This window comes from Myotis lucifugus, unplaced genomic scaffold, assembly GCF_000147115.1.
Source record: "Myotis lucifugus unplaced genomic scaffold, Myoluc2.0 scaffold_139, whole genome shotgun sequence".
NCBI lineage: Eukaryota > Metazoa > Chordata > Mammalia > Chiroptera > Vespertilionidae > Myotis > Myotis lucifugus.
This window is the reverse complement of record NW_005871187.1, coordinates 2,402,988-2,415,095: the sequence shown is the minus strand read 5'-3', so window position 1 is coordinate 2,415,095 and position 12,108 is coordinate 2,402,988. Positions and strand designations below refer to the sequence as shown.

The 12,108-nt window shown below is 35.7% G+C and overlaps 1 protein-coding gene across 1 annotated transcript in view; it reads right to left on the bottom strand.

Annotated features, from left to right (window-relative positions):
- Window positions 1-3,018: 3,018 nt before the first annotated feature.
- The window catches only part of CEP126 (centrosomal protein 126), a 66,221-nt gene continuing 57,131 nt past the window's right edge, over window positions 3,019-12,108 (bottom strand). The window contains 2 exon segments of the mRNA XM_023758844.1: window positions 3,019-3,240; window positions 8,903-8,967. Coding sequence (XP_023614612.1) covers window positions 3,178-3,240; window positions 8,903-8,967 — 128 coding nt within the window. The 3' untranslated portion in view covers window positions 3,019-3,177.

The following is a 12,108-nucleotide window of genomic DNA, read 5'->3' as shown; positions in this document are numbered from 1 at the left end:
AAAAGAGATAGAGGAAGACATAAACAAATAGAAGAAGATAACATGTTCATGGATTGGTAGAATCAACATCACTAAAATGTCCATACTACCCAAAGCAATCTATAGATTCAATGCAATCCCCATTAAAACACCAACGGCATATTTCACAGATCTAGAATAAACTCTCCAAAAATTCATCTGGAATAAAAACAGACCCCGCAATCCTGAGAGAGAAGAACAAGGTATATCCTTTTTTTATGGTATATTCTTATGTTTTAAAATCTGAATACCCACTAAATTTAAGTGCCATGATGGCAAATACTTATTATTTTTTTTTAAAGAGTAAACGTTTTATTTATTTATTTTTTATTTTTTTTTAAACATATTTTATTGATTTTTTTTTTACAGAGAGGAAGGGAGAGGGATAGAGAGTTAGAAACATCGATGAGAGAGAAACATCGAGCAGCTGCCTCCTGCACACTCCCCACTGGGGATGTGCCTGTAACCAAGGTACATGCCCTTTGACCGGAATCGAACCTGGGACCCTTGAGTCCGCAGGCCGACGCTCTATCCACTGAGCCAAACCGGTTCGGCCAAATACTTATTTTTATCTTTCATTGTATTCCTAGCACATAGAGCAGTATCTAGCACATAATAGGGACTAGGTAATTGAACAAATGAATTTTTTCATTTATTCATTATTTTGATCTGCCACTATGTACCCTATTTTAATTCTGAAGGGCACAGAAATGAATGACAATCTTTACCTTTCAGGAGCTCTTCATAGAAGAACAGACTTATACAGTGAGCGGCCAGATTATTATGACCACCTGATGTTTGTAGGCAAATTAGCTATAATTTCACGCTGAAGTTGCCAGAGGGCCAGACCATTATAAATAGGAAAGCAGGTTGTTTATGACAGTAGAAGTGATTTTTTTTTCTGAAGATATGGGTAAACAACGTGATTTAACAGCCTTTGAACGTGGGATATACATATATATATGGCATACACACACAGAGAATTATGATTCAGTGTACAAAGGATGTAATTACAGAGAGGAGGTAGTAGGGAGGATTATTAGGAAAAAATGGAGAAAGTTCAACCCCAGCAGAATTTAAAGTAATAAATAAAAGTTTATCAGACATGTATAGGTAGGATTAGAGGGAAGGCATTCCAAGCTAAGGGTATAGTGTATGACTAGGCAGAGGCATGAAATAGCAGGTGGTATTTGGGAATTGTAAAGAGTTTGGTAATTGGAGTAAGTCAGGCATGTCAAACTCAAAGGCTAAGTGGGCCAAATAAACAAGGTTTAAGTTTATGTGGGCCGCAAAAAAGAAAAAGCATAAATTTTCATAGAAACATAGGTTTATTTTGATAGAGACATACTGAATACAAAGAGCTGAAATGAATGAGTAATTGTTAACATAAAATAATAGAACATTTAAATAAAATTTAATATTTTTTTCTTGAACATTAACTTACTAGACACTGAATAACTGTATAAATTAAGCGTAACACAAATAAACCTATTTTTCTTGTTTTCCGAAAGCAAAATATTTCCTGTTGCACACACCAAACAAGTCAGTCCAAGACTAATGACGTGGCAATCGGCTGCTAAAATATTCACTGCTAGTATTAGTGAAGAGAAATGGTGCACCTTTGCATAAGGGAAGTGAATGCAACATGATTATAATAATCAGTCATTAGGGAATGTTGTAGTTGGTTATTAATAATCATAACAGGATATTGTAAAAATTAAGTTATGTAATTTTTATTAAAATATTTCTTACATACCGTTATATTGGCTGGGCTGCAAAAATATTCGTTGTGGGCCACATGCGGCCCACAGGCTGCGAGTTTGACATGCTTGGAGTAAGTGATGTGGTGGGAAGGTGGTGGTAGGTAAGCAATGCGAACTCAGAACATGAAGAGCCTTAGATATTGTGATAAGGAGTGCATATTTCCTCCAGTTGCTGAACGGGAAGCTCTGAAAACCTTTAAGATGAGATTGATAAGACAGATTTTCACTCAGGCCATTTTGCTCACGTTAGAAATGCCAAACTTAAAAAATTCAGCTTGGAAAAGTCTAGATGAGAGGTGATGACAATCTGAAGTAGAGATAGGTTGAGGGGAAATAAAAGAATGTATAATTCTATACATCTTTTTTAGTGATTATACAACTTTTGTCTTTGTTTCTATACTTAAAAAACAACCTTCTAGAATAGATCCAGAGACAGAGAAGCATGGAACAGACTGTTGAGTCTCAGAGGGAAGGCGGGGATGGGTGGATGGGTGGAAAGAACTTGTATGCATATATGCATAACCCATGGACACTGACAATAGGGTGGTGAAGGCCTGGGGTGGGGGGCAAGGGCAGCTAGAAGAAGTCAATGGGGGGAAAAGGGGATATATGTAATACTTTCAACAATAAAGATTAAAAAAAAATTCTGTGGCAAAAAAAACCCCACACAAAAACCAAAACCAAAAACCCAAAACAAACAAACAAAAAATACAACCTTCTAATATAACTGGTTTTCCCAATAGACATTTCTCCTGGGAAAAGAACATACTGATCAGGCAATTCAAGTAATCTAATGGGGACTGCAGTTTATCTTTTATATTTACCATTTACCTTGTGAGCTTTCTAATGGAGTCAGTTCTTTAGACACCAATCAAAATTAAAGGGATAACTAATTTCTGTACGTGCAGAATTGAGAACAAGACCCCTTGGTAACATCTCCAAAGTACAGAGATCCTTCAAAGCCCTAAACAAATAGTTTTACTACTGATGACAGATATTATTAATCATAAACTTCTTATACCACTGTATACAAATTTAATAGAATTTACTAGAAATTTCAGATAAACAAAGCTTCTCAACTGTAACTAATAATTTGAATAACAAATTAGCCTTCATTTTCTTTTTAAATATAATGAGTTTATTTCCAGTAGCATGCTCATTAAAAACAATAAATATTTCCATTCATTAAAAATGAATTATCAAAAAAATACATAATAAAGTATAATTTGTAGCAAAAATGTAAACTAGTTAATTTATTTCTATTACCCATGTTATACTTTACCTTTATTTTATGGTTTAGTGTTTTAATCATTAACAAAATACATAAATAAATGATATATTTACAGGAGATTTTAAAAAAATAATGATTCCATTTAATAGTTACTGGTATATTTCATCAGTATTTTCTGTACAATCTGGATCCAATGTCGGGGGACAGACTGGTCCTTGGCTGCATGTTCTGTAACATAATTTCAGAATATTCTTTTACTGTTGTATTATGGACTTTACAGTGGATTTCCTTATAGATTGCAGATTTTAATAAGGTTAAAGTCATAATTAAAACTCTCAAATGCTACATATGTATTAATCTCAACATAGACATCTGACTAATTACAATAATTCACCATCTTCACTCTTTGATATTGGTAAAAGTTGTTTAAGAGGTTTTTAAAATCATAATCTGATGTGTAAATGTTTAAAATTTAATAATTTTATTTTCTACAGGAAGCACTTGTAACTCATATAGTACCTTAGGAGTAGTTTAACAACATGCACTGGGCTAAAGAAGTTGCTTGAAAAGGTAATTGTTCAAAATTCATTAAATTTATTTTATTTAAAACAGTAAGTAAAATATTCCAAATGAAAATTCTTCTTATAAGATTCATAGTTTTTACATTGAAAAATCATGGCAGGTGTCCTGAGGATGCCCCGCAGGAACTCTATTATACTATATTGTTTGCATATTATCTCTACTAGAATATAAGCTAGTTGAGAATAGGAAATGTTTTCCTCTTCCTAGTCCCAGTCCTAGCAGAGTGCCCGGCACGTGGCAAGACTTAGGCAATATCTGTTCAATGAAGAGACCAATATGATAACTTCAAAAAAAAAAATCATGCTGCTATGGTTGCCAAAAGGACAGGACAGAGTAATTTTGGACAAGACAAAGCTTGGGCTGAATAAGCTTTTCTAGTCGGGATGACACTAAAGTCAATTCTCAAAGAATAAGAGAAAGGGTTTTATGAGAGCAATCCCTGAGGCAGTGGGAGCAGCATGGGCCCTGGAAGCCTGCAGAGAGTTCTGGGATCAACCTGTGCTCAGCAGTGTGCAAGTTACGAGCTGAGAAGCAAATGGAGGCGAGAGTGGAAAGGTCTTGAATGCAGTTCTCCCGAGTTTGTCTTTTTGGTAATGGGTAACCACTGAGGTTAGGTTTTAAGCAGGAGAGTGATATGTTCACGTTTTAAAAAGAATTATTCTGGTAGTAATTGGGTGTAAGATATACTGGAGAGAGCAAACCTGGAGGCTGTTGAAATGGTCCAGATGAGAAATGATGAATTCTTAAACTAAGACACTATCAGTAAGAGTGGAGAGGAGTGAATGGATTTGAGATGCACTTAGTAAGTATTATTGGAAGGATTTACTGTGTAGGGCAGTGATGGGGAACCTATGACACGCGTGTCAGAGGTGACACGCGAACTCATTTTTTTGGTTGATTTTCCTTTGTTAAATGGCATTTAAATATATAAAATAAATATCAAAAATATAAGTCTTTGTTTTACTATGGTTGCAAATATAAAAAAATTTCTATATGTGACATGGCACCAGAGTTAAGTTAGGGTTTTTCAAAATGCTGACACGCCGAGCTCAAAAGGTTCGCCATCACTGGTCTTGGGTTATGAGAGAATGAGAAGCTTGGATGAGACTTCTAATTTTTATCTGGGAAATTTGGTGGATGATGGTGTCATTAATTGAAATAAGAAATAAACTGATGAACAAAATAGATTCAGAGACATAGATGGAACAGACTGATGAATTTCAGAGGGAAGTCAGGTGTTGGTGTGGAGAGATTAATGGGGAACTTATATGCATATATGCACACAGCCCATGGACACAAACAATAGTGTGGTGAAGGCCTGGGAGGGATGGGGTCAATGGAAAAAAAAGGGGGGGCATCTGTAATACTTTCAACTATAAAGATAAATAAATAAAGAATTATAAAAGGTAGAACATAGTTTGGGGGGCGGGGAGGCAGTGAAGGGAAAGTGTAAATCCTGGCTCTGCCACTGAACAGCTCTAAGATTTGAGGACATTATTTGATGTCCCTAGTTGAGAAGACTAAACAACAGAATATGTGTGAAACTACTTGGTAGAGTACTTTTCTTTTTTAAATATGTTTTTATTGATTTCAGAGAAAGGAAGGAAGAGGGGAGAGAGATAGAAATATCAACGATGAGAGAGGATCATTGATTGGCTGCCTCCTGCACACCCCCTATTGGGGATCGAGCCCGCAACCTGGGCATTTGCCCTGACCGGGAATTGAACCATTATCTCCTGGTTCATGGGTCAATGCTCAACCACTGAGCCACACCAGTCGGGCAGCACAGTACTTTTCAGAGGTAGGAATCCAGTAGGTATAATGTTGCTAAGCTGAGAAATTCAGTTCCTGAATTAACCACACAATACATTGTACATTGTAAAGCTAGACATCCTATACAGTGGGGCCTTGACTTACGAGTGTCCAGACTAACGAGTTTTTCGAGATACGAGCCATCTCTTGGCCGATTTTTTGCTTTGAGTTGCGAGCTAAAATTCGGGTTATGAGCCAGCTTCAGATACCCCACCGCTAGTTGGAGCAGCGAACGTCACAGTGAACGCCACATCAGCCCAGCATCACGTCTCACTCGTTCACTGTTGATTTGACATACGAGTAATTTGAGTTACGAGCTCCGTCACGGAATGAATTAAACTCGTAAGTCAAGGCCCCACTGTATAATAAAAGCCTAATGTGCTAAGTGTCTGACCATTTGACCAGTCGCTATGACACATACTGACCACCAGAGGGCAGATGTTCCAACTGGTAGGTTAGCTTGCTGCTGGGGTCCAGCCAATCGGGACTGGGCAAGATGGGCCAGACACTCCTTGGACCCTCCTGTGGTCCCTCCCCAGCCCTGATGGTGCACTGGTGGGGTCCCTTGGCCTGGTCTGCACCCTCTTGCAATCCAGGACCTCTCAGGGGATGTTGGAGAGCTGGTTTTGGCCTGATCCCTGCAGGCCAGGCTGAGGGACCCCACCGGTGAATGAATCCATGCACCGGGCCTCTAGTATATTATATGACACATGTTAAAATTTAAAAACAAAATATTTCTAAGTTCATATGGGTATGAAAACATTGGAGCTGAATGTAAAAGGAAATGAAAATGCTAATAAAAAACTTACCTGCAACATCTCCAAAACAACAAATACTCCCAAATAGATATTTCTGCTATTGTATGGAGAGATGGAAATCTTTTTCTAAGACACATCCCTATTGAAAAACTAGGCTATACCACAATTGTCCTGGTAAATACAATACAGTTTTGGTGATCATACATAAAGAAAGTTTAGAATTAAAATTATATATTGCATTTTGAGAACTTATATATTAAATAGTTTTACTTATTGATCCAGGAACAAATTTTGAGAGCTTTTAAAAGACAAAAGTATATCTAAAGCCCATTTACTTTACTTCCAGAGGGGGCACTAAGTACCAATGTATCCTTGCCTTAAATATAACTCGAAAAGTTTGGACATATGTTTTCTGAACTTAAAATAAATTACAAGCAGCTAAACAGAAGACTTGAAGGCAAGACAGAGGTACAGGTAATCCCAGGTGATAAAAAGAAAACAAAAAAGCTATAAAAATATAAACTCTGAAGCTATATATTCACCATAAATGTTAACCTGAGTCTAATAATGAGAAAACAATCAGACAAACCCAGATCATGGGGTATTCAACAAGACAACTGGTTTGGACTTTAGTCTACAAAAGTGTCACTGTGCATGAAAGATGAAAAAGACTTTTTTAGGTTAAGAGACATGACAATCAAATGCAATGTATAATCCTGGGTTGGATACTGAATCAGAGAAATAAAATAGCCACAAAGCCATTACTTTTCAGACAACTAAGGAACTTTAAATACGGAGTGTGTATCAGATAATACTGTGTCAATATTAAATTTCTTGGGTATGATGATGGTATTGTGATTATGTATTTAGAGGGAAAGTATCATTAGGTCTGTAATTTACTTTCAAACAGTTCATTATGTTTGTGTGAGTGTTTATGTATCTCCTGTTCTATTTTATTCTATTCTTTTCTTTTCTATTCTTCCACCCACCCATCATCCATCCATCTATCAGATAAAGCAAGTGTGGCAAAATGTCAATAGTAACCAAATAAAAATATCGCAGAAAAAGGGCAAACAAGAATAAAATGTTAAAATCCCCTCTACAGAATATGGTAAATGAATTTTGATGGCAGAGCCCCGGGGACATGGTAATTTTAATGTTGGCTGTTTAAACAGGCACTTAATAATTCTGTGATTTTATACTATTTTCCCTGAAAATAAATGGAAGGTTTCTGACTTATATTAGTGATGTCATAATAAGGAAGACTAACATGTTTGGAGATAAAGAGACTGAATAAAGCTAATGGTTACCACATGTCATAAAGAATGAAAAAAATGTAAAATAAAAATTATTTCAAGTCTACTCCTGGTCCCTAATCCTCACCATTAACTAACTTTTCAGTTACTTGTCAGATACTCTAGCAATATAATAACACAGGACACCAATGTGTTCAGTAGAGTAATTTGCTGATTAGGTAGCTTTCTCTGCCTATTGAGTATTTACAATTCATGATCAGTTAGTTGTCTGTGGTTAGTACACTGTTTTCAAGTTGAGCTGAGGTGTATAGAAGAGTGATCTCAATCACTGTAGGTCTTATCTCACTAAAGTGAGGTAAGAACCATAAATGTGCTAAGTAACAGAAAATTGTCACAGTTAAAATTCAGACACAGAAAAACCGTCACTGCAAAATTACTTAAATTGCTGAATTGATAAAAATGGAAAATTTGGTCAAAAAATCCAAATTAGCACGTAAAAAGTAACCATGAAAAAATAATATACCAGGAGTCAAAGTAGCCATTGCCAAATGAGTTGTGTCTAAAAATCACAGCATCATAAATGCCACACCAGAAAGAACATTTCCAAGAAACACGTGCCCAGTGGTTAAATGAGCTCCAGGAGGGCAGGGCAAATCTTGTTCTACTTCTGATTATTCACCACTGCACTCAGAGCATGCAGAAATCTGAAACGCAGGTAAGAAATGCATAACTTCATGTAAAAGTAAATAAGAAATGAAGTATACTGCATAATCTTATTTTTTCCTGTCAAGATTTCAGAATTGAGGGTACATAACGGAAAAACAAAGGAATATGCAATTAATCCTCTAACAAAACATTTCTTTGTTGAAGACCTAAACTGAGGATGTGCCTTTCTATAAACCTGAATGTCTCCTTTCACTTCTAGGCAGACATGATTTCTTCCTCCAGTGATTTCCTAAGACCCTGCAGCACAGTCTTAGCTTGCCTTGTGTTATTTCCCTGGATATACTGTCCACGTGTGTCTTGCTCCTTTAGACTGAGAATTCCTGAATTGCTGTTTTTCATTTATATATGTATCTTTACCAGGACCTAATGCCAAGGCAAAAACAAAATTCAAAGCAGGAGGGTCTAGTTTTGAACTCTGAGGACATGGAAAGGATATGGGCAATGATGGGATCATTGACAATGAAAATTTCTTAACAATTTTCCAATTTTTTACAGAGAGGAAGGGAGAGAGATAGAGAGAGAGACATCGATCAGCTGCCTCCTGCACATCTCCCACTCTGAATGTAAAAATATTTAGTTTTTTTTGAAATGAGAGGATATTTGCTTGATTCTAACAGAACGTCTTATAATTGAAAGTTGATTGAGGAGAAAAACTCCCTAAAAACTAATCTCAAAAATTAATATCAATACAGAATTCTTATACATACAATCATGAAGTTTCCTAAAAAGGAAAAAAAAACTTCTTAAAATACTTACCAGAAATGGCATTATTTGCAAGGTATTTTTAATGGATGGATTTTTGCAAATGGTTGCTTGTACATCTGAAATAATTATAATAATACAAATATAATTGCTATGTTTATTGAAAGAGAAGAATGACTAAATCAAATACTAAATTCTGATGTATCAAAATAGTCAACATTGAGTAAGAGACTTTTTTCTATTGTTCCCAGAAGTAGTCTTTAGACTTAATATTAGATTAGGGAATAGAATTTGATTAAAAACAATACATAAAACTTATGTTGATAAAAAAGAATTTCTAGTACTTTGACTAGTCTATAACAATCTTTATTCAAATGCTAGGTTTTCTTTCATTTTTTCCTTTTCTTCTTTAAAAAAATACACCAAAGAAATGAATTTCATTCTTAGAACATCTTAAGAAAGAGATGTTTATTTAGCTATAGAGGCACAAAAAATTCAACTCTTGCCTTTTCAATATTTAGGCCTCTGTCTATATAATAGCAAGAGTCTGGGAAAAAGAAAGAACATTTCAGGCAGAATCTTCTGCAGGAAGAATTTAAATATATGGAAGTATATAATAGGAAAAAAACCCCTACATAAAAACTGACTTGAGGTTTTTTTTTTTTTTTACCTTTTTCTGCCTAATTTTGCATTTTAAACTTACAGCTTTAGTTCTATATTGCTTTTGTGTTGTAGCACCCTTTTACTATATATTTTAAAGATTTAATTTTAGAATTAACAAAGTATATAGTACATATACATTTTAATGAATAACATAGCTAATGTCTGTGTAACCACCTAGATTAATAAAATTGAACAATATTCCTTCTGTAGTGCCCTGTGGATTGCACTCCTTTCCCTTGCTCACACAGAGGTAACCTAGTACACTGACTGCCTTTATAGTTTTAACACATATGTATACATCCCCCAAAGAATATTGTTTAGTTTTGCCTGTTTCTGAACTTCATATAAATTAAATTGGACTGTCTTTATTCTCCTTTGATTTTCCTTATTTTGCTCAAAAATATATATTATTTAGATTCATCTATGATGATATTTGTAGATGTAGTTTGTTCATTTTCCTTGCTGGCTGGTATTCCCAGAACATCTAAAATTTTCTAAGTTTGGCTTTGATGGTCTCTATATACTTAACAAGTCTGCTGATGTACATGTGCAGGGTTTTATCTAGGATATGCATGTGGAAGTGAAATTGCTGGTTGTAGGGTATGTGAACGTTCAGTTTATTAAGTGGTGGCAAAACATTTCCCAAACAGGTTGCCCCAGTTCACACTTCAACCAGCATTATATGTGAGCTCCAACTGCTTGCATCTTTACCAACACTTAGCATTGCCAGGCTTTTAAATTTAGCTCTTTCTGATGAGGATATAACTATATCTCATTGTTTTAATTTGCATTTCCCTATTTCTAATGAAGGTAAATATCTATCAATGTTTATTGTCATTTGCATTTTCTTTGTTGTGAAATTCCTCTTCAAGTTTTTTTCCTCCTATTTAAAAATATTTTTATGGATTTCAGAGAGGAAGGGAGAGGGAGAGAGAGATAGAAACATTAATGATGAGAGAGACTCATTTTTTTGGCTGCCACCTGTACACACCCACTGGGGATTGAGCCCGCAACCCGGGCATGTGCTCTGACTGGGACTCGAACTGTGATCTCCTGGTTCAGAGGTCGATGCTCAACCACTGAGCCATGTTGGCCAGGCTCTCCTATTTTTTTGAGTTGTCTTTTTTTTCTTATTGATTTATAGTTCTTTACATATTTTGAATGAGTCCTTCATCCTATGTATTATAGTTTCTCTTATTTGTGATCTGTCTTTACATTCTTTTAATGATGTTTGATATGAACAGAAGTTTGTGATTTTAATATAATCAAATTTATTTTCTCCTCTATGGATTATGTTCCTTTTGCTCTGCTTAAAAAATCCTTCCTTACCCCAAGGCTAGAAAATACTTACTTATATTATTCCCTAAAAGCTTTATATAGTTTCTTTTACATTTAATCTTGGAACTTTTTTTATGTATGGTATTTGGTAGGGGTTCAATTTAATTTTCTATTTCATATCCAATTATTTCAATATGGAGAGACAAACAACTTGTCTCAAAATGACCCCATAAGTTCTTCATAGCTAGGATCCAAAAACAGGATCCATGTGAGAGGGGCTGTGCCTAAATCCAACTTCCTATGAAATCAGTAGCTCCTTCTCCCAGAAAAAACAAAACAAAAAACAAAAAACCCCCCAAAATTTAAAAAAGCTACAATTTCTCACATTGGGATTCCAATGACATGTTTGTTAGTCTAATTTCATTGTTCCACTGCTGTTAGATCATCTGCTCTTGTTCCCCCCTCTGTTTGTTTTCTTTCTGGGTGTTTCAGTTTGGAAAATTTCTATTGCCTTTCTTCAAATTCATTGATTCCCTCCTCAGCTGTGTTGAGTCTCTTGATTAGCCCATAGAAAACATTTTTCATTTCTGTTACAGTTTTTATTCATCACTTTTCTATTTAACTCTTTCTTCTAGTTTTCATCTCTCTGCTGAAATTCTCCATCTGTTCATGCATGTTGTCTATCTGTCCCATAACTGCTCACTTTTCCCACTATAACCTGTTATGAGTCATAGTTATTTAAAATTACCTGATAGTTTTAACTTCTGGGTCATCTCTGTATCATAATCTGTTGACTGCTCTGTCCCTTGACAATGTGTGTGTGTGTGTGTGTGTGTGTGTGTGTGTGTGTGTGTTTCCTCCTTGGTTTTTTTTTTTTTTTTATGTCTCATAATTTTTGATTAAATGCTGGACCTCATGTTTGGAATAGTGGATACTCAGGTAAATACTAGTAGTTCTTACCTGAGTAAAAACTGGACATGGGCATGCATTTTCTGCTAGGCAATCGTGTATGTGTGTGTGTGTGTAATCACCTTAGGAATTGAGGTGTCTGCACAATATGAGGAGGTTTTCTCTGTGCTCTATGCTCTGTGCCTCTCTCAGAAGACTTGCTGCCTCTGTTCCAGTATCCTTGGCCTTTAGTCTGTAGGAGAGAAGGTTCTGCATGGGGTTTCATGCCTTTTCTACAGCAATGGCTGCTCCTCTCTTCCAGGCTGCACCACCGAGGAAGGATTTCTCTAACCTCCTGCTCTGCCCCCTCAATTTCTCATGAACACACCACATAGGCTCATGGAAAACAATCATAACCGAGCCAACCGCGT